Below are 21,214 nucleotides of genomic sequence, written 5' to 3'. Positions count from 1 at the left end.
ATCTCCCCTCCTGCAGACGCAGGGACTGCTAAGTCAGCACTTAGTAAGGAACCTGCAAATAGCAATATACATCACGTCGTCTTGGACCCCCTGCGGCTATGAAAAGTCACGCTTATCCCTACACAAACCTTACTTTTCATTTTTGAGGAAAAAAAATCGACTTTGCAGCACTGTGGAAATATCCCAGGTTTTATCCCAAAGGATTGCTTTAACACAACAGGGGCCGAACATTAACCTGCATGGAAACGGAAACTCTGCATATTGTCCTAAACGTGTAACCTTTACCTTCTCCACATCAGATTTTGTAGCATTGGCATCGTTATCCATTCTTTCGTATGTCTGCTGCGCCTTTTCAGCTTCTCGGCACTCTCTCTCAAACTTCTTTTTACTCTGTGGATATTGGAATAGTTTCAGTTATTATAAAGAATTTTTTTTTTTTTAAGTTACAGAAACTAATATTTTCAATGTGATTATACCCTTCCTGACCCTCGTATATAGGCCTCTCACTAGCCAAGCCAGAAACTTACTGCACACTGATGAGGGCCAATCACCCTGAAACAGCTGGCTGTGTATGGTTATTCTAGCTTTGGCTTACAATTCCCAGTCATTGTTATAAGACTTGTTTAAAGTCTAACACTGACTTGCAGGAATGCTGCCTTCCAATAGGTGGCGCTGCTGAGGTATTGTTCCATTTTCCCATAGGAGCATGGCTGGCCTTATACGGCCCCCTTGTCCACGGCCGCTAGCGATATTCCGCTGCCGGGGAGCAGGGGAGAAAACTGACGGTTCTCTGGGGTGAGCCTATCTAACAGATAGGCTCACCGCGGAGAATCATGGCAAATCGCAGCATGCGAATCGCTATGATTCTCTGCTCGTGAACGGGGGGCTGCGCTTTCTATAGCAACGCTGTGGAAAGTGTGCACTGCATTACTTGCGGGCGGATTATCGCCATGAGTAATGCAATGCACTATCGTCCGTGGACAGGAGTCCCAAGTCTCCTCATACACCTTGGTGCTCTACGCAGGGAGAAAGGATACCCCATCCCAACCCTAATTAGGCTCCTGTTGCGAGAAAAAATGCAAAATGTTGTGGGGGGAAAATCGCAGCATGTCCCATCTTTCTGCATTATTTTACTTTTCACGTTTCCTATTCCTATTGACTGTCGCGTAAAGAAAAAAAAAAAAAAAAAGTGCATATGAAAAAAATACGCAAGAGAAAAAAAAACACAAGTGTCAATGATGTTTTTACAAGAAAAAGCAGTGCTGATGCTCAAAGCAGCGCCGGGAAAAAGTTGTGATTTTGCAGTGATTTTCATATGGCGATATCGCGATGGCCAGAGTGAAGGAGCTCTAACATACAGATTGCTTCACAGATTTCAGACTCTGCATTGCAAAATCCACAAGATTTTAGGGGCTTACTGCATAATTGCACATGTGGATGAAGTTTTGAAAACTCACCGACTTGTACTATCAATGTGTGGAATCTGAAACAAATACACCGCATCTCGCCGTGGCCTCGCAGTTCAGCATCACCAGAGCTCTCTTGTAATGAGCTATAACTACATGAACTCGTTCCCAAGAAACCGGCAGAACCTTTCCCTCTGCCACAAATAAACTACTTGCTAAAACGGAAATAACCAAGAAAAGCATCACTTACACTGTCCATCTGCTTCAGACACATATCAAGGTACTGCTGCGCTCTCCGCCCCTCCTGAAGATGCTTTCATGGGATTAAAAAGGAAATATCAATTTCTGCTCATTGAAAATCAAGCAAAAAAAACCCATTTTACAGGATATTAAAAACTATCACATTACAAATCAAATTGTGCATTATGCTAATACTTCGAAGAAAAATCTGAATTCTAAGCCAACTCCAAAGCTGAAAATAAGTTGTGACTGCAGTGACCCCCAATATACATGCAACAACTGGCGATTTGTATGCATAGGATTTTATAGGCACGGGGCAGAGATGCTTTGGAAGTAGAACTATTCTTTTTTAGGTTCATGTAATCTAGGAAACTGCATCCAAAAACACAAAAAAATATTTTTTGTCCACTGAAATGCATGCATTTTGGGCTGACGATCACTTTTGTAAGGAGGTTTGAGCACAACTTTTGCACCATTTTCTACAAGTCACTGTATATACACATTGCAGTGTAAGTATCAACAGGAGACTTAATGTCAGGGGAGATCGGGAGATCGGGAGATCGGGAGATCGGGAGATCGGGAGATCGGGAGATCGGGAGATCGGGAGATCGGGAGATCGGGAGATCGGGAGATCGGGAGATCGGGAGATCGGGAGATCGGGAGATCGGGAGCCCCCCTCCCTCCCCCCCACACACACACGACACACTATTAAGAGGGGGTTCTGTACTACTAGTGTTCATTCATAACAAGTTAAAAGTAAACTTGTCAGGTTCCCCAAGCAGCCTGGGCTGCAGAAAGCAAGGCAAGTCGGCTTAGTGGTTTTGCAAATTCCACTTTTGAAGCATTGCAGGACTGGATTGGAGAAGAGTCCAATGATCTCATGCATATTAATGTATGCACACCACTCCTCCTCCTCCCTCCAGATGCAGATTTGCAGGTCCTGCTGTGCTACAATGCACATGGAAAGACCAGTGAATCAGCATCTGGAGGAAGGAGGCGGAGGATGGGGGCATATATGAATATACATGAGCTTCATTGGACTCCTCTACAGTCCTGCAAGTTTGCAAAACCACTAAACTGATGGGTATAAGTGACAGATCACTGATTTCAGTGTGTCGCTATACCCTGCTGCCCACAGCCTGGGGGACCTAACAGGCCCCCCTTTAACATCTAAGGATGTGTGCCGTCTGATTCCTTAATTGTCCATACCAGTGCGGCAGGAGACCCCCCTTTGTTGCCCAACAATGAAGTCAAAGAAAATCTGATTTCCCCAGCTGCGCGGTTATTTGGGGGGGGATTTCTTTTATTGCTAAAAGAGAGGCGTATCCATTACACAACCGTTATTTTAGTGATTACATATTAAAAGTTTGCCTAAATATGGGTTCCCTGTAGATGAGAGTCATGCTACCAGGTATTAGGCCTCTTCCGGTGTGTACGCTGGATGTCTAGCCTGGACATATAAAACCGGGTGTCATACAGTTACATGGAACCATCAGTAACTTCCATTGAAAGAAGAAAAAAGTAACAAAAGAAGGGGGAAAAAAAGACTGTTCTTCCCCATGATCTAGTTGTAATGGAACGGCTATTAGTTTTTATTTAACTATTACTGTATCATCTTTCACCCAACAGTAAATCATATCCCAATCAGTCCCCAGCCCGTCTACATCCATCAGTTTAACACCAAGCCGCAGTCTTAGAAAATAAAATATTTATGAAGTGCCATAATAATAGAAATACCGATTTTCGCTCAGCCTTCAGCTCGTAGGAATACTTCATTATTTCTGCATAAACTCTGTGTCCAATTTCCTCAGCCACAACTTCCCGCTGTCCGGCATAGTCATTCAGCTCATTCAGTATATTATAAAATGCTATACATGATGTAAATCTGCCAAGAAAAGAAGAGATTGATGAGGTCTCCTAGGGTTACGCAGTCCATCCCTAATTGTTGCTGTACATGCGGTGGTTTCTCCGGCCCAGTAATGTCACCTATCAAGTACATCCCGCAATTAAACAGAAAGATAAATCGCTCAAAAATCACCCAAACGACAGTCTAAGTGACAGTTTTGAGCGATCATCTTTGCATAGTCTATAGTAGTTAATTGGCTACTAAAGATCTTTGCAGGCGGAGCGGGACACTGCCGCTATCGCTCGGGGAACAATACAGCTGTTCTGCATAAGCAAACAGCTGTATTGTTCTCTGCGATTACAGCTCACGTCCTGCTGTGAACTACCAGCGGGACACGAGCTGAAAGAATCTTATCAGCGCTGCCGACTGTGATAACAGGTTGCACTGCTGATAAGAGTTCATCCCTCAATTCTAGAAAACTAGAATTGAGCGAGGAACGAATCGTGCACGAAAACTGTATGATGTCCGTGCATTTAGACACAACGGTTATCACTCCAAAAAGATGGCTTTGAGTGAATTTTGAGTGAGAATCATTGAATCTAAATGGGCCTTAACACAGTGGAATGCTTTTTTGAAACACAGTGGAACGCAACATGGAACGCAGCGTTAAGTACGCATGACGGCAACAAGTCACAATGCCAGCCCGACCACTTCCTGGATTCTCATCCTCTTCTTCAGGTTAAAAACGTCCATTAACTATTATTTTTAAGTACCGCTGTATCCATTAAGACATTTGTATCCTGTATTAGTGAGCATGATGTAGTATTCCATGTGCCTTCCAATAGGTGGCACTGTGGAGTTATCATTACATCTCCCTTATTTGCATATTACCCAGAGGAGCATGAATGGCCTTTTGAGTCTCCTCACTCACCGTCTAGGTGCTCTCCCTAAGGAGAAAAGACAGCATTTCTGATCATGGACCACACACGGTCGCATTCCGATGAGGTCATGAGGTGTGGGTGTTGCAGGAAGAACACTACACCACCCATGAGCCATCACTATAAAACTTATGACTTTAGCTTGATAAAGGGGCCCTGTTTGTTGCTCTGAAACGCGTTGCATTATCTACACCATTTGGACTCTGGTACCTTGTTTGTATTGTGTTTGCATATTGGAAATCTTTATCATTTTTTGGAGAAAATAAATCCCTGTGTTGGAAAACCCGTGGAATCTCCTTTTTGTCTCCTGCCATTTGAGGTTTTAGGGAGGTCTCAAGGACTGGGACCTTTCCTGGAAGTAAGTCTCTTTCAACAATTGTATATGCTATAGATTCCTATGAGCACAGGATCTTTTTCCTGATTTACGTCATTTTTGGAGCAGGCCATTCAAGCAAGAACCTGCTCCTTACTGCTGGGCGGCCGCATATGCTGTGCATGAAGCAGGCTCAGGAGCAGAGTACGCCATACATTGGCAGGGACCAGAAGAAAATTAGTCGGGGAAACTGCGAAGAGACCAAAGGCCGCATTAACACAGCCAAAAGAACACCAGACCCGAAGATGGTGGGGAAGCGTTATGCTTTGGGGCTGTTTTTCTGCTTCTGGAACAGAGACTTTAGTCAAGTTGGAGGGAATTATGAACGGTTCCAAATATCAGTCCATTTTGGCACCAAACCTTCAGGTCTCGGCTAAAAAGCTAAAGATAAAGAGGAATTTCACCTTTCAGCATGACAACGACCCAAGGCATATCTCCAAATCAACAAGAGAATGGCTTTGCCAGAAGAAGATCAAAGTTTTGGAACGGCCCAGCCAGAGCCCAGACCAGAATCCCATTGAAAATCTGTGGGTTTTCCACCCTAAATGACTTGTTTGTTTTTCAATGGAATTGTGCAAATCAATCTGAAATAATCATCTTTGTCTAATTTTTTTAACATGACAAAAACATGGCATTTTAGCAGGAGTGTGTAGATTTCTTATATCTACTGTAGATATGTTGCTGGAAAATAAAAAAAGTTACTTTTTTTTTTTTGGGACTACCAGAACTGCAGAATGTGACCTGGACGCAGGTGCAAGAATCATCCTTGGTCATGGAAGGGTTAAAGCGCCCACATGATCAGTACCGGCCAGTCAGAGCAAGATGTAGGGTCTTAGACTACCATTGTCTACTAATGCTTAGTGTGCATCAGGTAGTCAGAGAAGCCATTCCACAATCTTTGTCTGTCCAGGACTAGAGGGTTGCATAAAAGAAGAATTAAATGTTATTTCAAGCTTTGCTCCTCAACATCCAATCCACTACCCAAAGTTCATTGTATTAACTAAGCCCAAAATATAAAGTTCTGGCCAAAGAGCGCCGTTACTCACAGGTTTGCTAAAAACTACAAATCAGTCATTTACTGTGAAGCCCCCACAAAAGACTAATAACTAAAACCCTGTTCCCCATAAAATAACCAACAGGCACGCACCCCTCCCCACTGTGTCCCACGCTGCTGCTCCGGGTCTCATCTGATGTCATGTTTACAGGCACTGCAGCCAATGATGGAGCTCAGCGATCGATCGCCGAGTTCTGTCATTGGTAGAAGCAGCCTTTGATGTCCCATAAACAGATGGGACTGCAGCCTGTAAACAAACACGATGCGGGGCACAGCAAGGAGCGGTGAAAGGAGAGTCTATGGCGGGTGGGTATTTTACTGCATGGGAAATGGGGTTCCACTTAAAAATAAATAAATAAAAAAAATACTTGGGAAAACCCCTTTAAGCTCCCCAATTCTAGAGCAGCTAGTTACGCAGAAATCTTGCTCCACTGATCTGTCCACAATGTGAGATCAGGGGTGTGAAAAACAAGGCATTCAGTTGACTCTCAGCCAACAGAAAAATATTAGGGTTTGGGTCTAGTTTCTCTTCCACAGCTTATGGAAAGTTTTGCCCACTAACAACCAGCAATGGGCCGGGTGATGACCGAAGCCACTCGCTGCAACTTCATAATACCTCCGAACAAAAAGGCTACGAGTCACATATTCAACGTACATTCTTCCCGAAGTCAGGAAGGGGGTCTTGTGCAGGCTGCATGGGTAACAGAAAGGTTGAAAAAGGCAAAACTAGTTAAGACACTTCCGGGCACCTAACCCTGAAGGACAGTTTGCAAACCACCACCACTCCATGCCCAACTGCAGAAGCTGTTCATTGGCCACTACCTGCGCCCACTACATCCATTGTGGTCATCCACCAAATGTCAGTTTTTATTTATTGATTGGTTGAATCGCAGTATTAAAATACAATAAAAAAAAATATATTTCTATACATTCATAAAATTAAAATCCAGACCTACCTGGGCTCCTCGTCTTTAGAAGAACGCTTCGGACAAAACTTCTTCACCAAATTCCTAAAATAAAACACATGTATAACAGTGATGAATAACGGTGATTGATGAATATTTCCCAGACCGATCATTCTCACATCAAAAACATCACTGTGCACAACCTTAAAAAACAGCAAAGATGCTAAAACACCGACACCCCGGCTAAAACATTACAGATGGACATTTTAGGAGACTTCATCATAACTTCGTGGTTCCACCATTCTTTATTCCTAAACCTCGATTCCTGAAACCTTAATCTCCGTAAGATTCTCAAACTATATATATCACAAAAGCATAAAATAAAAGAAAGCTTTGATCAGTGTGTGGAATTGACCATTTATTCCCAAAATACCCCTCACCTAGGATGCCAGCAATAGACTATCCTAAGCACCCAAGTCCACCAAGGCAGCGCGCCAGGCCGGTATGGGGCAATTACTCGTTCTACACCCAAGGTTCTCAGCTCACTATCGTGCTCGCCTGTATTTAGGTAGCCTAAAACGGCAAAACCCAAAGCCATAAGAGGTAGTCACAAAACCCATTGGCATCGTCCTCGTTACTATATGCCCCAGACAGCCATATTATTTTACTTTGTGCCCTTTTACACGGGACACATCAGCGCTTAACAGGTCGTCCCAGTGAGGATGGTTCCTGCGCTTCTACCATAGTCGCTCAGTGAATGGATGCAGAGCGGGCCGGGGATCGTTCGTCTCCATTCACAGTAAACAGGCAGTTGTTCATAGACGAAGGTCTGCCTGTTTACACGGGCCGGTCAGTTTTTCTGCCTGCAGAAACTGAATGATAAGTAAACCGATTACCTTTCGGCGGTCCGTCGCTGCGGCATTTAGACTGGACAACAATCATTCAGATGCTCGCTGGGTTTTGGGAATCTGATTTATCTGCCCATGTAAAAGGGCCCTTAGGGTGCAGACCGTGAACCCTGTGTAATCGTGTGCCCCGTTAGTGCAGTCCATGATATATGTGCCTATTATAGGGAACGTAAGACAAACTGATGATCGCAAACAGTCCTCCTATTTATATCTTGCAGATCCCCAATATATCAGTTTGTCAAGTTTTTACGTTTTTTCTTCCCATGTAAATTCAAAGCATATCTCATTATTATTCATTAGGTGAAATACATAACAATGTGGTTGCTTAGCAACGGAGCGACTGCTCTTTCACTGACGGGACTTCTGGCATTTACAGATAGCAGGAAGAAAGCGGTTCCACAGAGCATGCAAATAAGAGGTGATAACTTGTGAAAGCCGTGAACTCCGGAGCGGCCTGGAGAATCTGGCTCAATGTTATACTCTGGACAACTCACTTCGGGGGTAATCCGGGCTTAAATGTCTAATTACATCGGCACCGTAACAGTTTTGTGATTTTTTTTCCCTTAAGGGCCATTTGCATAGGACACATCGCGCAAAAGTTGTTTAAACGAACTAAAATGCGCGATAATAGTTGCATCTAAACGCAAAAACAATATTATTAAATATTAGTTTACTTTTTGCTATCGCTTACTTTCAAACCAGTATAATTCTCGCTGTGTGTAAACGATCCCGAATCAGCGCTTCACATACAGCAAGATGTAAGCAGAGATCAAGCTTTCCGAAAGCCAAAAACCTTAGCCGTGACGTCTGCGCTCAATCTGTGGTTTGGCCGACAGCCGTCCCATGTAAATTCAGCATTAAGCTTTTGATGATTGGACACTTATGCTACTTTTTATACAAGCCGATTTGCGTTCGAGCAAGCGTCACCGCTAACTCCTTCGCAGTGGTACGCGCTCGTACAGAATATTTAGACAGGCAGAGAATTGTTCATTTTTCGTTCGCCACTTCACAGTCCATGTGATACATCGAGCGGGAAGTGCTTAACCGTAACGAGAAGTGAGCGAGCCACCAATGTTCGCCGCCCGCTGTTTAGTTTGAAAGAACGCTGGGTTCACACGGGGCGGAATTGGGCTTAAGAATGCCGCAGCGAGACTAAGCAGCAAAGTGGATGAAATTTGCAGAAATCTCGTCCATATGCTACGGACAAGCCGCACGGAAACTAACATGCGGCACAGAATTCAAGTCCGCGATATGTCAGTTGTATTGCCGTTTCCGCTGCAGGCGCTCTTCTCTCTATGGGGAGAGTTTTTTCTGCAGTGGACTACAGGGGGACAAGCCACTTTAATCCCATGCCAAATGGCACGGGTTTTGAAGCAGCCTTTCTGCTTGTGGAATTTCCATGTGGTCCCGCTGCAGACATTGAAAGATTTCGGTCCGTGGGAACCCAGCCTAAAAGGGTCCTTCTACATGGTGTCAGGTGCTCAAGCGCCCAACAGTCTTTGCCTACAGGAACGATAATCACTGACTGAATCGAGGCGGAGAGCTCAGGGCTGTGTACATAGGCCAATTACTATCAATGCCTGCATAAAGTGAAGGACGAACTATATGTGAACGAGTTATCATTAGTCGCTAAATCGTTGGCCGTGTTTACACTGAACAATTATTTTGCACAACCCAAAAATTGAACGGTGATCATAAAGTGCAAAAGGGCCAAATCAGAACAAGACCAGAATAACCTGAGACACAAGTAGACTCACTGGTCCCACCTTGTATTGGATAGTTTTATTCCCGGTTCACAGGTGCGAAGACCAGAGCGGTTTTACTATTATGAAGCACAAAATTCTTGGCAATCAAGCTTCAACACTTCAAAATGCTATCAAGAAGTTCATCACTCGGGGAACAATTCCGAGAACCATACAAAAGTACATTAAAAATGGGGCCAAGAAACCACATGCCATATCCAGAGAACTTCAGGCTGAGCTGAAGACACCCGGAGTGATGGCTGCAACCCGTACCATATGTATGTCAAGGAGGACCCGCTGCTTAAAGACAGGCCCAAAAAAAAGTGCAACTTAACACTGAACTTTGCCAACAAAGTGAAGCCTACATGGAAATGTGCGGTCTACCTACAGGGATTATGGTGGCTCTATAATATTATGGGGCCGTTCTGCTGCTTCTAGGACTGGAGCCTCGATTGTGTAACAGGAACAATAGAATCAGAGGATCATTAGAGGATTTGAAAGCTAAATAAGCTCCTAAGTGTAAGAAAACTAGTTGAAGAAAACGAGTCCTCTATCTGGATAACGACCCAAAGTACACATCCAAAAGAATTCTAATAAGGATTCTGTCACCAGGCTCACTTAGACCGATCCACAGGCAACATGACCCAAGACAGGTATGATCATTACCTCTATGTATGCTTTACTCTGAAATGCTGTAAGGGTGCAGGACGGGGGGATGGAGTGGAGCGGTGGCCGAATAAGCGCTGACACGCTCCATTCATTTATATGAGGCTACCGGAAATCGCCAAGCACTTGAACTCCGCTACCAACTTCCATGCTCTGAGGGGTGGAGTGAGGAGGAGGGGAAGTCATGGGACCCCTATTCTCAGAATTTGGTGGGGGACTCAACAGTGAGACTCCCCAGAATTTTATCACCTTTCCTATGGATGGGTGATGGAACAGGATTACCGGACAACCGCTTTAAGGCTCTGTTCATATCCGCATCGAAGTCTCCAGGGCAGATCTAGTAGGAACAGAATATAGCATGCTATGCCATTTCATCCCCGCTTATGCCTGGTGTGTCACAAGCTTGTTGGACCGCAATAAAGTAAATAAGATCCATCAGTGCCATTGGTTTCCAGCATCTGCTGGATCCGGCATGTCCTCCATCATCATTGCTTGGGTTCTGTGATGGGGGGCAAACAGATTTTTTTTTTTTAAAACACAAATGTGAACAGACCCTTGGGTGGCTGTACCCATTAGCGCAGACCGGGCCAAACCCATTGATTTCCGAAGAGACACCCATGTAACCCAAGATAATTAGCAGGTCTAACTGACAAACATCTGATGTTTATGGACGCCTTAGCAGTCTGCACGGGTTCTATTTTGGACAGGCCCATAACAATAGGGAGGACACCTCTCATCACTAGGTCGGCACAGCCTACAAGAATGACTCCCTAATTGTTTATAGGTGTTGAGTGGTTTGTGCAATTAATTTTATTAAACTGAGACCAGAGGATGGGTGCAAATTAGAAGCAACTTCACCTTCACAGGTATTTGGCACCCTGCTTTGTACAGACAAGGGATAAGAACCCAAAAATTCTGTCTACAGATGGGTCGCTGTTTTTTTAAGGAGTCTTTTTTTTGGCTTACAGGAGCCAATTTGCATTAAAAGTTGTCCAAAAGTAAACCCTTGATAATTAAAATGTACGTTCACTTTCAGAAAACCTTTGACATGTCATAGAGACACACGTCAAAAAGTATTAATCCGCTTCCTCTTCACCTCTATGGAGGCCCTCTTCAGCTGCCAGAAGCAGCCAAAGACAGGTGAGCAAAGCAGAGGGGGTGCAGTGCTTGGTTGATCACCGCAGTCCCCCCTCATTCTAGAGAGCAAAGGGGTCTCACCAGCGGAACACTTACTGATCAATATGTATCTCTGACATGTCAAAAGTTTCCTGAAAGTGCAAGTTCTCTTTAACCACTGAGTCTCCCTGGGTTTGAATGCCCATTTCCGGTCCTGCTTGCAGATGGGGTACACATCCCAAGTGTGACAACTCAAGTTAAGTATTTCAAAGATGTATTTTTGAATTGGGTATGAATTTTAAAGTTGTGGATTTAACTTTGGAGAACCTAAGCTACTATACTAGGGAATGCAGATATAATTCCCCAACATCGATAAATCGCCCCTGACAATCCCTAATGGTGAAATAAGCTGGAAGAGCGGTGTGGCACTGGCCGTTGTAAAACATACTGGTTTAGAAATTCTTGTAAAAAGGTGATTATATACTGTACACTAGTCTATTCTTACCCGCTAAATATAATAAACCATCAACTGTTTAATAGTAACATAAACCATAATGGCCAGGACTGCTCTGTACTTACACAGGAGACAGGCATTAGCTGCAATACATTAAAGGAGAGGACACTGAAGAATGTCACCTTGGCGCTGGATATTTGAAGATTGTAATTCTTGGCTTCGGCACTTTCCTGAACACACTTCCCTTTATAGAAGGAGTATAATGTCTTCTGATGGAGTCCCACTCAGGAAGCGAAAGTCTTGTTTATCATGGACAGCTGAAAAGTGCACAGGAAGAGCGCCATGCCTGCACCCTCGAGATTTAGGGGCTAATTCAATAGTGAGAAATATTCGGTGTTTATACAGCCGAGTACGGACTGTCAGATGCAGCTGTGCAAGTGTGTATAAAAAGGTTAATAAACTAGCTTCCCATATATTAATAAGTCAGATGTTATCTTCCCCTTTTACTTAGCAAACTTTGTTTCTATATCGAGTGGAAATGTTCCTTGAAGGGGTTTTCCAAGATACGTATGAATCTCAGAAAACCCCTACCTAGTGCTCACCACATTATTAAAGGGGTATTCCCATCTCTGTAAGTTATCCCCTATGCACTGGGTAGGAGGGATAATTTGATGATAGGTTGGGATCTTACTGCTGGGACCCCCAACGATTCACTTACAGGGGATGTTTGATAAAAGGAGGCAATTGCTACTCCGAAACTCATCGCTCAACAGTCGGTTACCGCAATAAAGTCCTGGCTCTGTCTTGTGTGCGATATCCAGAGCCTAAAGGCTTGACAAGCGATCCTAGATCAGGGGGGTTCATCACCACCCCTCTGTGAAGCAAGTTAGCTTCCCAAAACCATAACTTTTCTTTGACCCCTGAGCGCTTGTTTATTGGTATAGGTTTCATTTTTTGCCGAATTTTGGGATAGGACAAGAGTGCTTGCAATGTGGAGGTCTCCTGGTAGACGGGAGGATAGAAGTATAGATATAGGATAGAACTGGTTGCTTGGGGCAACCCTCTGAATATAGATAAATATTGAAGAAAAAGTATGAAACTTCTCCTTTATTCAACAACATGTGTAGTGAACACTTCTCCGGTCCCGGCAGTCCCTCCTCGTACCGGTCTTTCGGTATTCCTTTTAACATTTCGGACTTTACCATCCTTGGGTCTCAAGTGGTTTGTATATTTTAACCAGCTGAACTAATGAAGGGGCGTTGCTCCGAAATGCGTTTTCCCATGCTGGCTACACACATTATTCAATAAGAAGGAGAGGTTTCATACACTTTATTATCGTCAATAGTTTTCTATATTCAGAGGGTTGCCCCAAACAACCAGTTCTATTAGTTTTATCCTCCCGTTCACCCAGGTGGGGCGTCACCTCTTCTATCCTCAGCGCCACCTGAATCTCTACAGTCCTTGCTTCCTCCTTTATCCAATCACCATCATGCAGGTTTGGCTTCACCCTCTTTCTCTGCATTTCCTCTTGGTAGATGGGGTGTTGTGAACTGAATTATACTAGTTGATTCAAGGCTCTCTGGGACCCCGGGTGTGATGGGATGTTCATCCAGACACCTCTGACGCACCAGGAAGGTCCCAAGTACTTTACTCTTTCATGAAATTCATGTTTACATCTAAGTGCTGTCCTTCATTAAATATTTGATTCACTTCACTCCTGAGCCTAGGTGAAGTGCTCGGCAATCACTGGTGCCCCATTGAAGTAAATGGGCAGCTGGTCCCAGGCAAGTTCAACTGATGTTCATCTAAAGTGTATGGTCACCTTTAATTACATGACAATCATCTTCATTGACGTCTAATTGGTTTGTATTGATAGCCCAACCAGTTTCAGAAATCCATTCACTTGCAAAATCCTATTCCAGGAAGAGGCCATAGAAAGGAGCTATCCTTCCTAATTTGGGACTGAACTGAAGACTGCAACCCGGCAGAACGACTGGGACACTTGCAATAGTTATTGTCACAGAGTTACCCTTGGAGGAAACTCACCTCACTACTCACAATCTCCTATTTCCAAGTGACTTTGTTACTGAAGGCTCTTGACTTTTATTGTCTTTTGCCACTGTTCGGAAGGTTAATAGTTAATTCATCATAAAAGGAATTAAGATCTTGCAGTCCAACCTGTCACTAGAATATCTCCAATGGCTTTATTAAAGAGGTTTTCATGTCCTCAACCTGAGTTTCAAAAGAAAGTCTGCTATAGATATTCATGAAAAAAATCCTCCTTCCAGATTCCAAGCGGCTTACTTCCTTACTCTTCTTGCAGCGGGAACCCAGGAGACACATCAATCACAGCTATGCCAATACCATTACCCTGTGATGGCTACAAAGCTGCCAGCGGAGAGCACCTTGATTAAATATTTAAAGCAGAGGAACACTTATTGTGATTGCATACATTAGAATACATTTCATTCTTTCACGGTCTTGTCTCTGACATTGTCACGCACAATGTGTTACCAAAGGGACGGGCAAAGGAAGAAGATCCGCCGACTTCAACGCTCATGAAGCTTTCCTCCACCGCTCAGAAGTCGTTGTTCATGGACTGTTTGTTCTAACAAGGCCACTAAATGTTATCGGGAGCGTTTATAATGGACTCCGCAAGGTTTACTATATTCAGATATATTCATAGTTTCAAAACATTTTCTATGGACTTGTACACCCTAAAAAGTGGTTATCCAGCACATATATTGGTCAGCATGGTGAAGAAATAAAGGTTTCCTCACCCAATCCCACTGCTGTTCCAATGGTGTCCGGTCCGCAGGAATGATGACCTGAACAGCTAATCACCAGCCTAAGGCCAGATTCATATGATAGTGTTGTGCACATAAAACCCATTGATTTCAATGTGTTGGTTCACTCGCACATATTCTTCTCTGTTCATTTTAGTTGCGCAAGAAAAAAAAACAAAAAAACGCACGCTCTATTTTCCTGCACATTTCCACACCCCCATAGAAGTCAATGGGGATGCATAAATATGCACAATACACTAGCAGATGTGAAAAACACTAATTGCGCAGGAAAACACACATCATGAACTCATTAGGATAATTATGGCTGGGAGCATCTTTTCTTGCACACGGAGAAAGTGCAGTAAAATACACCAATGCATGCGCAAAAAAAGCAACGTCTGTTCCACAAAAACGCTGCGCTCATGTGAGCACAAACGCATGAACTCGTGTGAATCCGGTGAACGGTGGTGGATGGCGCTCTGTCTGACCGGCAGTGACTAGGGATCGGGCGAGGAGAATATCACTTTTGTTTTCCCACTATCCTAAGTAGCTCTCAGACATTTTAGGGGGTGGGGGTTGTGCATGTGAGGAAGGGGGCGCACTGGAGAATACCTATATAAGACCACCTGTTTACTCTCCCATTTTATTTTATTACCTGTGCACCCTACCAGGGAAATAGTAACACCCCATGGTCAAATGATTCACAAGTTTCTGGGAGCAATAACTGGAAAACAAAAATTCTATTTACAAGTCCTTCTATATATACTGAGGGGTCATTAAATAGGTTGCCAGGGGGGAAAAAAACAGAACAAAAAAAACCCTTTACAGTTGGGATAGAAGGACCCCCATTCAGGATGCTCATCCAGTAGACAGACATGTCTTTGGGGCTTTAGTAGACAGCCGCGGGTTCCTACAGCAAGATCACTTGTGATCAGATAGCTGGCGGACCTGGCCAGTGAAGAAATGAGGAAAGCCAATGAGCTCTTTAAAAGCTAGCACGTTCTTATAAGGTCGTGTCCACCTTGAAAGTGTATTGCTCTAATGTAGCTTTAAAATGAAGCGACTTTGCGAATCTGATTAAAGTCTGCTACCGTTTTGTGTATACAGCTGCAGTGCAAGTTGTGTCTTTCTATGGTAACAGACTACAAACAACCCGGTGTAGTCGGATTCTGCAGTGATGTTTCTGTTACTTTGCAGCAGTATGACAACACAACGACTTGTAAACTTGCCTTCCGATTATTTGGGATATATTTGGGGGAATGAGGGGGGGTTGTGTCTTATCGCAGTAGCGTGCGGGTGGCATAACAATGAGCTAATGTAAAACATTTAATGTGCATTATCCTCTGCGAGGAAGCAGCATTAGTCTATGTAAATGAGTTCCACCATGGTTACGGTAAAGTTTCCACTGACTTTTTACAGGCACATGCCGGGGCATGTAAGGACAAGTAGATCGTCTTGTCGCTATCAAACAAACTTTCTCGCTTGCAACACGTTACCCTTACAAAGTTTTCTTATTACCTCAACAGATGAAGGCCGTCAGTCTCAAAGTTCGATCAAAGCTTGGGAAGAAAGCAAATCGCTGATAATGCTCCACTTCAAGGCTTATTCACACAAGCGAGAATCTCGCACGAGTTTTGCGCAGTGCGAGACGCATAAAACTCACATGAATATGAACTCAATTCTTTTGAATGGACTTATTCACACAATCGCAGCATGTTCTATCTTTTGGCGTTCCAGCGGAATGCATCACCATTGTTTCCAATGGGACCTTAACCCCTTGAGTGGCACGCCCGGAAAAGTTCCGTGACGAGCTCCACTGCTCATAGCAACATAGCCCGGAAGATTTCCGGGCTATGTATCACTGTGGGAGCTGCAGAGCACAATGCCACAAGCTGTGACAGTGTGCTCTGCCTGCACAGTCCCACAGAGAACAAAGCAAGGGCTTTGAAAAACCAGCAGAAGATATTGCCGACATGTCGGCAATGTCCTGCTTTGTTTACAGGTTGCCATAGAGACCATCGGCTTGTCAGAAGCAAGCCGATGGTTTCTGTGGCAGGGAGAGCTGGTTGTCTGACAGCTAGGTACCAGCTCTTACAGCAGAGATCAGAGAAAACCTCCGATCTCTGCTGTGTTAACCCTTTACATGCTGCAGTCTATGTGACTGCAGCATGTAAAGGGCTGTCACTGCAGCATGTAAAGGGCTGTCACCATCGGACCCCTGGAATGTGATCAGGGGTCCTGATGGGTCCCTGTGGAAGTCCCCTAAAGGGACAAAAAAAAATAAAAAAATTTAAAAAATTTTTTTTTTTAAAAAAGTAAAAAAATTATTAAAAAAATAAAAAAAACACTTGTCTCCCTTTACTTTGTAAAAAATCAAAAATACAATCACACATGTGGTATCCATGTGCGTCGTAATGACCCAGAGAAGGAAGTTAATACATTATTTAACCCCTTAATGACATGGCCCCTTTTTTCTTTTTTCCCCATTTCTTTTTTTCCTCCCCCTTGTTTAAAAAATCACAACTTGTCCCGCAAAAAACAAGCCCTTATATGGCCATGTCAATGGAAAAATGAAAAAGTTATGGCTCTTGAGACGCAACTGCAAAACTAGTTGAAATTCAATGATTAGACCATTTTAAAAAACCTGCCCTGGTGGGCACGACAGGGTGGTAGGAAACCTGCCACTCAAGGGGTTAAAGGATATCGCATGGCACTCATGCCGTGCGGCGTCATGTTTCCCATTGAAATCAATGGGAAACGCATGTGATCCTTCGACATGCGTGAAACATGCGCCTAAGGATTGCACGCTGGCAAGTGCGATATTTGGCACAATTTCTTGGCCAGATATAGCGCCCGCCCGTATGACCTTCGGGTCGTATGGCTTCCATTGATACCAATGGAAGCTGTCCGTGTGGAAACCGCACAAAAATAGGACACGCTGCGATTTTAAATACGCTCACGTAAATCACAACCGCCATCTGTTTCTCTGAGCGGACATGCGAATGTTCTACTTTTAGATATGGAATACTGCATATTGTCCGTGCAGGTGATTATTGTGGATTCCACAATTGAAATCCAGTCGTGTGAAGCCGGCCTCAGGATGTTTGACAATGAAGGCCCAAAGCGGAGGCTGCACTACAGGGATTGTAATAATGTCAGCCGACTTATTACCTGGCTCTTATCAAACAAGTGACTATGTAGCTATAGACTTAGATGGGGCTGTGAACCCGCATACAGCAGATCACATGGTGACTCGGGACCTCCAGCGGTCAGCTGTGATGTGTAGCAGAACCTGGTATCAGTTATAGTAAGTTCTGCACCCCCTGCAGCGCCTCTGCTGGCCACATGAAGCATTACACAATGTGCCCTTTGAACGCAATCAGCCTTTAAATTTGCTAAACAGGAAAAACTTAAATTAAAATCAGATTTCCTTAATTGGGAGCTTGAAAATAAATTTTTCCAAAATGAGAACATTCCTTTAAATGTATTCTGAAAGGGGTTACAGTTTACAGTTTGTTCTGGTGACTTTTAAAAAGAGTTGTAGAAAGCCGAGCGCCAACGGAGAACAGTATAAAGGAAACAACCAATAGAAACATCAACTACCGTTCATTTCAATGCAACGCAAAAACGGCGGCTTCACATCTGAATTGCAGCACTTTTTCTTCCGGCAAAAAGCCGGGCAGCTAAGAAGAAACCGAACAGACCCCATTATAGCCAATGGGGTCCGCTCGGCGCGCTGCGGTTCCGTCATAAAGGACAGACCATCACCTGCCCAACGGGGTAGGAAATGCTGCACTAACATTCCAAAAACCTAGCTAGAAAGTGAATGGACCCCATTAGTGTCAATAGAGTCAGTATGGTTCCATCAGATGATGGTTCACTTTGGGAGTGACGAAGTAGGAAACTAGAACCCAAAAGCCCCGCTGTGAAGCCACCGTAAGGAGTTCAGTGCCAGTTTGGAACGCCAGTAAGCTTATCTGAGGTTTATCATACATGCTAGCCTGGAGAGGATATTTGCATGGCCTAATTACCTCCCTCAGAACAGCTAGAGTACCGGCACTTTCACTTTGGAGAGCTTCCCCTCCGTTGGCCATTTTCGTCTCCTACTGCTGAAGACGACCCCTTATAGGGCTTATATAGGGTTAACCGGTCCCTCGTCAGCAGACCGAGCCGACACTCCCCGAAGTGAAAGTGCAGGTACTCTTCAGTAAGACCACAGAAAGGGAATACAGAGCCGGAAGTAACGCAGGAGAAGAGTGGGCAGAGCGCACGGTCACCGCCTACACCATCAATAAACCTTGTTCTCCTCAGTACATCCTCCACAACCACAAAAGGCGGCAAGGCAACCACGAGGTGACGCAGAGCGTTTGTGTACATGACAACTCAAATACAACCGCCTCGTAGTCCTGATTAACTCATGTGCTGCTACTAGAAGAGCCTACTGAACCGGTATGGAAGCTCACACTGCCGTCCAAAGATCTGCAACCTTCATGCGCCGTCCTACGGCTACCAAAGTGAATATTAAGAAACCGCTTCGTGTCTACAGGATGTTCCATCATTCATCCACAGTCCCATCTCTGCAAGCGCGCAAGCTGAACTCTGACCCTACAACATACATCCCAACTGGGGTCCTACAGTACCACAATCTCCAGACCTTGGGTGGCTCACGACACGAGCATATTTGAATCGCGTCTAATACGCAGTAAATTGCGGCAATTCACATACATTGATTTTCGCTGTTCCACTCACACCTTTGTATATTCGTTGCGTATAACGCGCACGTAGAAGAAGAAAAAAGGCAGCATGTTCTATCTTACCGTATATTACATGTGATAGAGCCCTATTGGCTCTATGGGTGCGTACAAAAATACTGTACATTCGCAATTACATTGCATATGTGAGGAGATTTTACGCAACATTGCTAAGTGACAATAGAAGTAAATAAAAAAAAAGAAACCAGAAAGCCAAGGCATGACAGCGTGTGTTAAATACGCTGTTCATGCACAGGCATGTGTATGGAAAAACGTGGCAATACGCAGTAATGCGCAGTTCCCTAAACTGCGATTTTTACACAGTGTATTAGAATACGGTCACATGAGCCCTGATATAGAAGGACTCAGCATTATGGGACATCCGGAGGCTGAGGGGGGGGGGGGGGGGGGTTAGCAAGGCCCAAAAACAAAAAAAAAATGATCTCAAGGACCCCTTCAAGCTAGAATTCAGTCAACTAAAGGTGCAAATATAGCATTAAAATCCTGTTCAGAACACAGACCAACGTTTGCGAGCAAGATCTAACTTTGGAAAAAAAAAAAATGGGGGGGGGGGGGAACAAAAAAAAGGTCACTGCCCCTTTAAGAGACAAGTCATTTTAATTCGGACCGTTGCAGCATTTGTTTACAGCTGTAAAATATTATGACAGTCCAATACACAAGGCTGAAGTCGGGCTTTCCCCGCTACATAAAGACTGTTTCTATGGTGGAGAGTAAATTGCTGTCACCTTTAATTAAAAGGCCACAATGGTGAAAGGCCGGGAGGCAATCAGCATGCAGGTCAGGTAAGCACCAGGATGCTACTAGTTTGTACAGGGCTGGGGACTCCGCACTTCATCATCTACTAGATTTACTAGAGGTTTGTTCTGCAGTTAACAAGCAGATGTTTAACACAACGCTGCAAACATTTCCTATGTAAATTCCCACTAACGTTCTCCTTCTCTGCAGTCATTAGTGGGAGGCATATGGCTACAGAGACAGAAATATAAACCCCCGGTTGTGAGGACCGCCGAACTGCATTCTGACTGCGGATCGGCTTTGATTCATTTGTTTGAGATTTCCTCCATGAACACACCATGTTATCACCACTATACGTCTTCTTCATCCACAACTCGCTTAAAGGGGTTGGCTGCCCATTTTTTTCACTGATGAGCTATCCAGCAGATGGAGTCAGCAGTAGTTGGGACAGGGTTCCGCCGCTCAGGAACGCCGTCCATCATCTGATCGTCCAGGGGGCCGGACGTTGCCATAAGCAGACGGGGGAAAGAGAGAGTACTGGCTTCACTCCCACTTAAATCACCGGTACAGCCACGCTACTACGGCATTTCCTGCTTCTCGACACATCCAATTCTCAGCAACAGAGAAGCAGGAACCCAGTCCATCTACTGGTGACCTATCCAACGGGCAGACAACCCCTTTAAGGCATACATGAGCTTTCAACAAGATTTCTAAAATATTCCAGGTTCTCCTCACCCTCTCGCTTGCTGCTTTTGCACCCGGTCTCATGTCATTAACCCATTAAGGACCAAGCACAGTAAGTTTATGGCGCTTGGTCCTGGGCTTTAATCCCAGCCAATTGTAAAAGTACTGCAAGCGGAGGGTAGGATTAAACCCCCTGCTTCTGCAATCAATCAGAAGCAGGACGGATTGTCATGTCTATGACCCCTTTCAAAAGAGTGCTGAAACCTCATTGATTTGCATTGGGGTATTGAGACCTGCGTTACTTGTGTGTGAGAACAAGCACCAGGTCCTGTTTTGGTCCATATTACAGACTGGATGAGCCCATTACGTCAGAGGGATTGCGGAAATATGCAGCGAATACGCATGCATATTTGTGCATGAAATCGATGGGACATGGATGCAGAAAACACAGAAAATACGAGTGCAAAACCACCATAACCCCGTCATTTTACGCAGGGAATACGTAGAATTTCGGTCTGTGCATGCGCTGCGTATTCAGACTTAGTGCCCACGGGCGGATTTAAACTGCGGAATCTGCGCAGGTGCCCCA

The 21,214-nt window shown here is 44.4% G+C and overlaps 1 protein-coding gene across 2 annotated transcripts in view; it reads right to left on the bottom strand.

Annotated features, from left to right (window-relative positions):
• Positions 1-21,214, bottom strand: part of FNBP1L (formin binding protein 1 like) — a 113,141-nt gene that overhangs the window by 26,611 nt on the left and 65,316 nt on the right. For both annotated transcript variants that reach the window (XM_066597362.1, XM_066597363.1), the window contains exons 3-6: positions 6,814-6,867; positions 3,384-3,531; positions 1,657-1,719; positions 286-390 (exon numbers count right to left, since the gene is read on the bottom strand). In XM_066597362.1, coding sequence (XP_066453459.1) covers positions 286-390; positions 1,657-1,719; positions 3,384-3,531; positions 6,814-6,867 — 370 coding nt within the window. The remainder of the gene's footprint in view (positions 1-285; positions 391-1,656; positions 1,720-3,383; positions 3,532-6,813; positions 6,868-21,214) is intronic.

Source organism: Eleutherodactylus coqui, chromosome 3 (genome assembly GCF_035609145.1).
Source record: "Eleutherodactylus coqui strain aEleCoq1 chromosome 3, aEleCoq1.hap1, whole genome shotgun sequence".
NCBI lineage: Eukaryota > Metazoa > Chordata > Amphibia > Anura > Eleutherodactylidae > Eleutherodactylus > Eleutherodactylus coqui.
The sequence above is the reverse complement of the archived record's forward strand: the minus strand, read 5'-3'. Positions and strand labels throughout refer to the sequence as shown.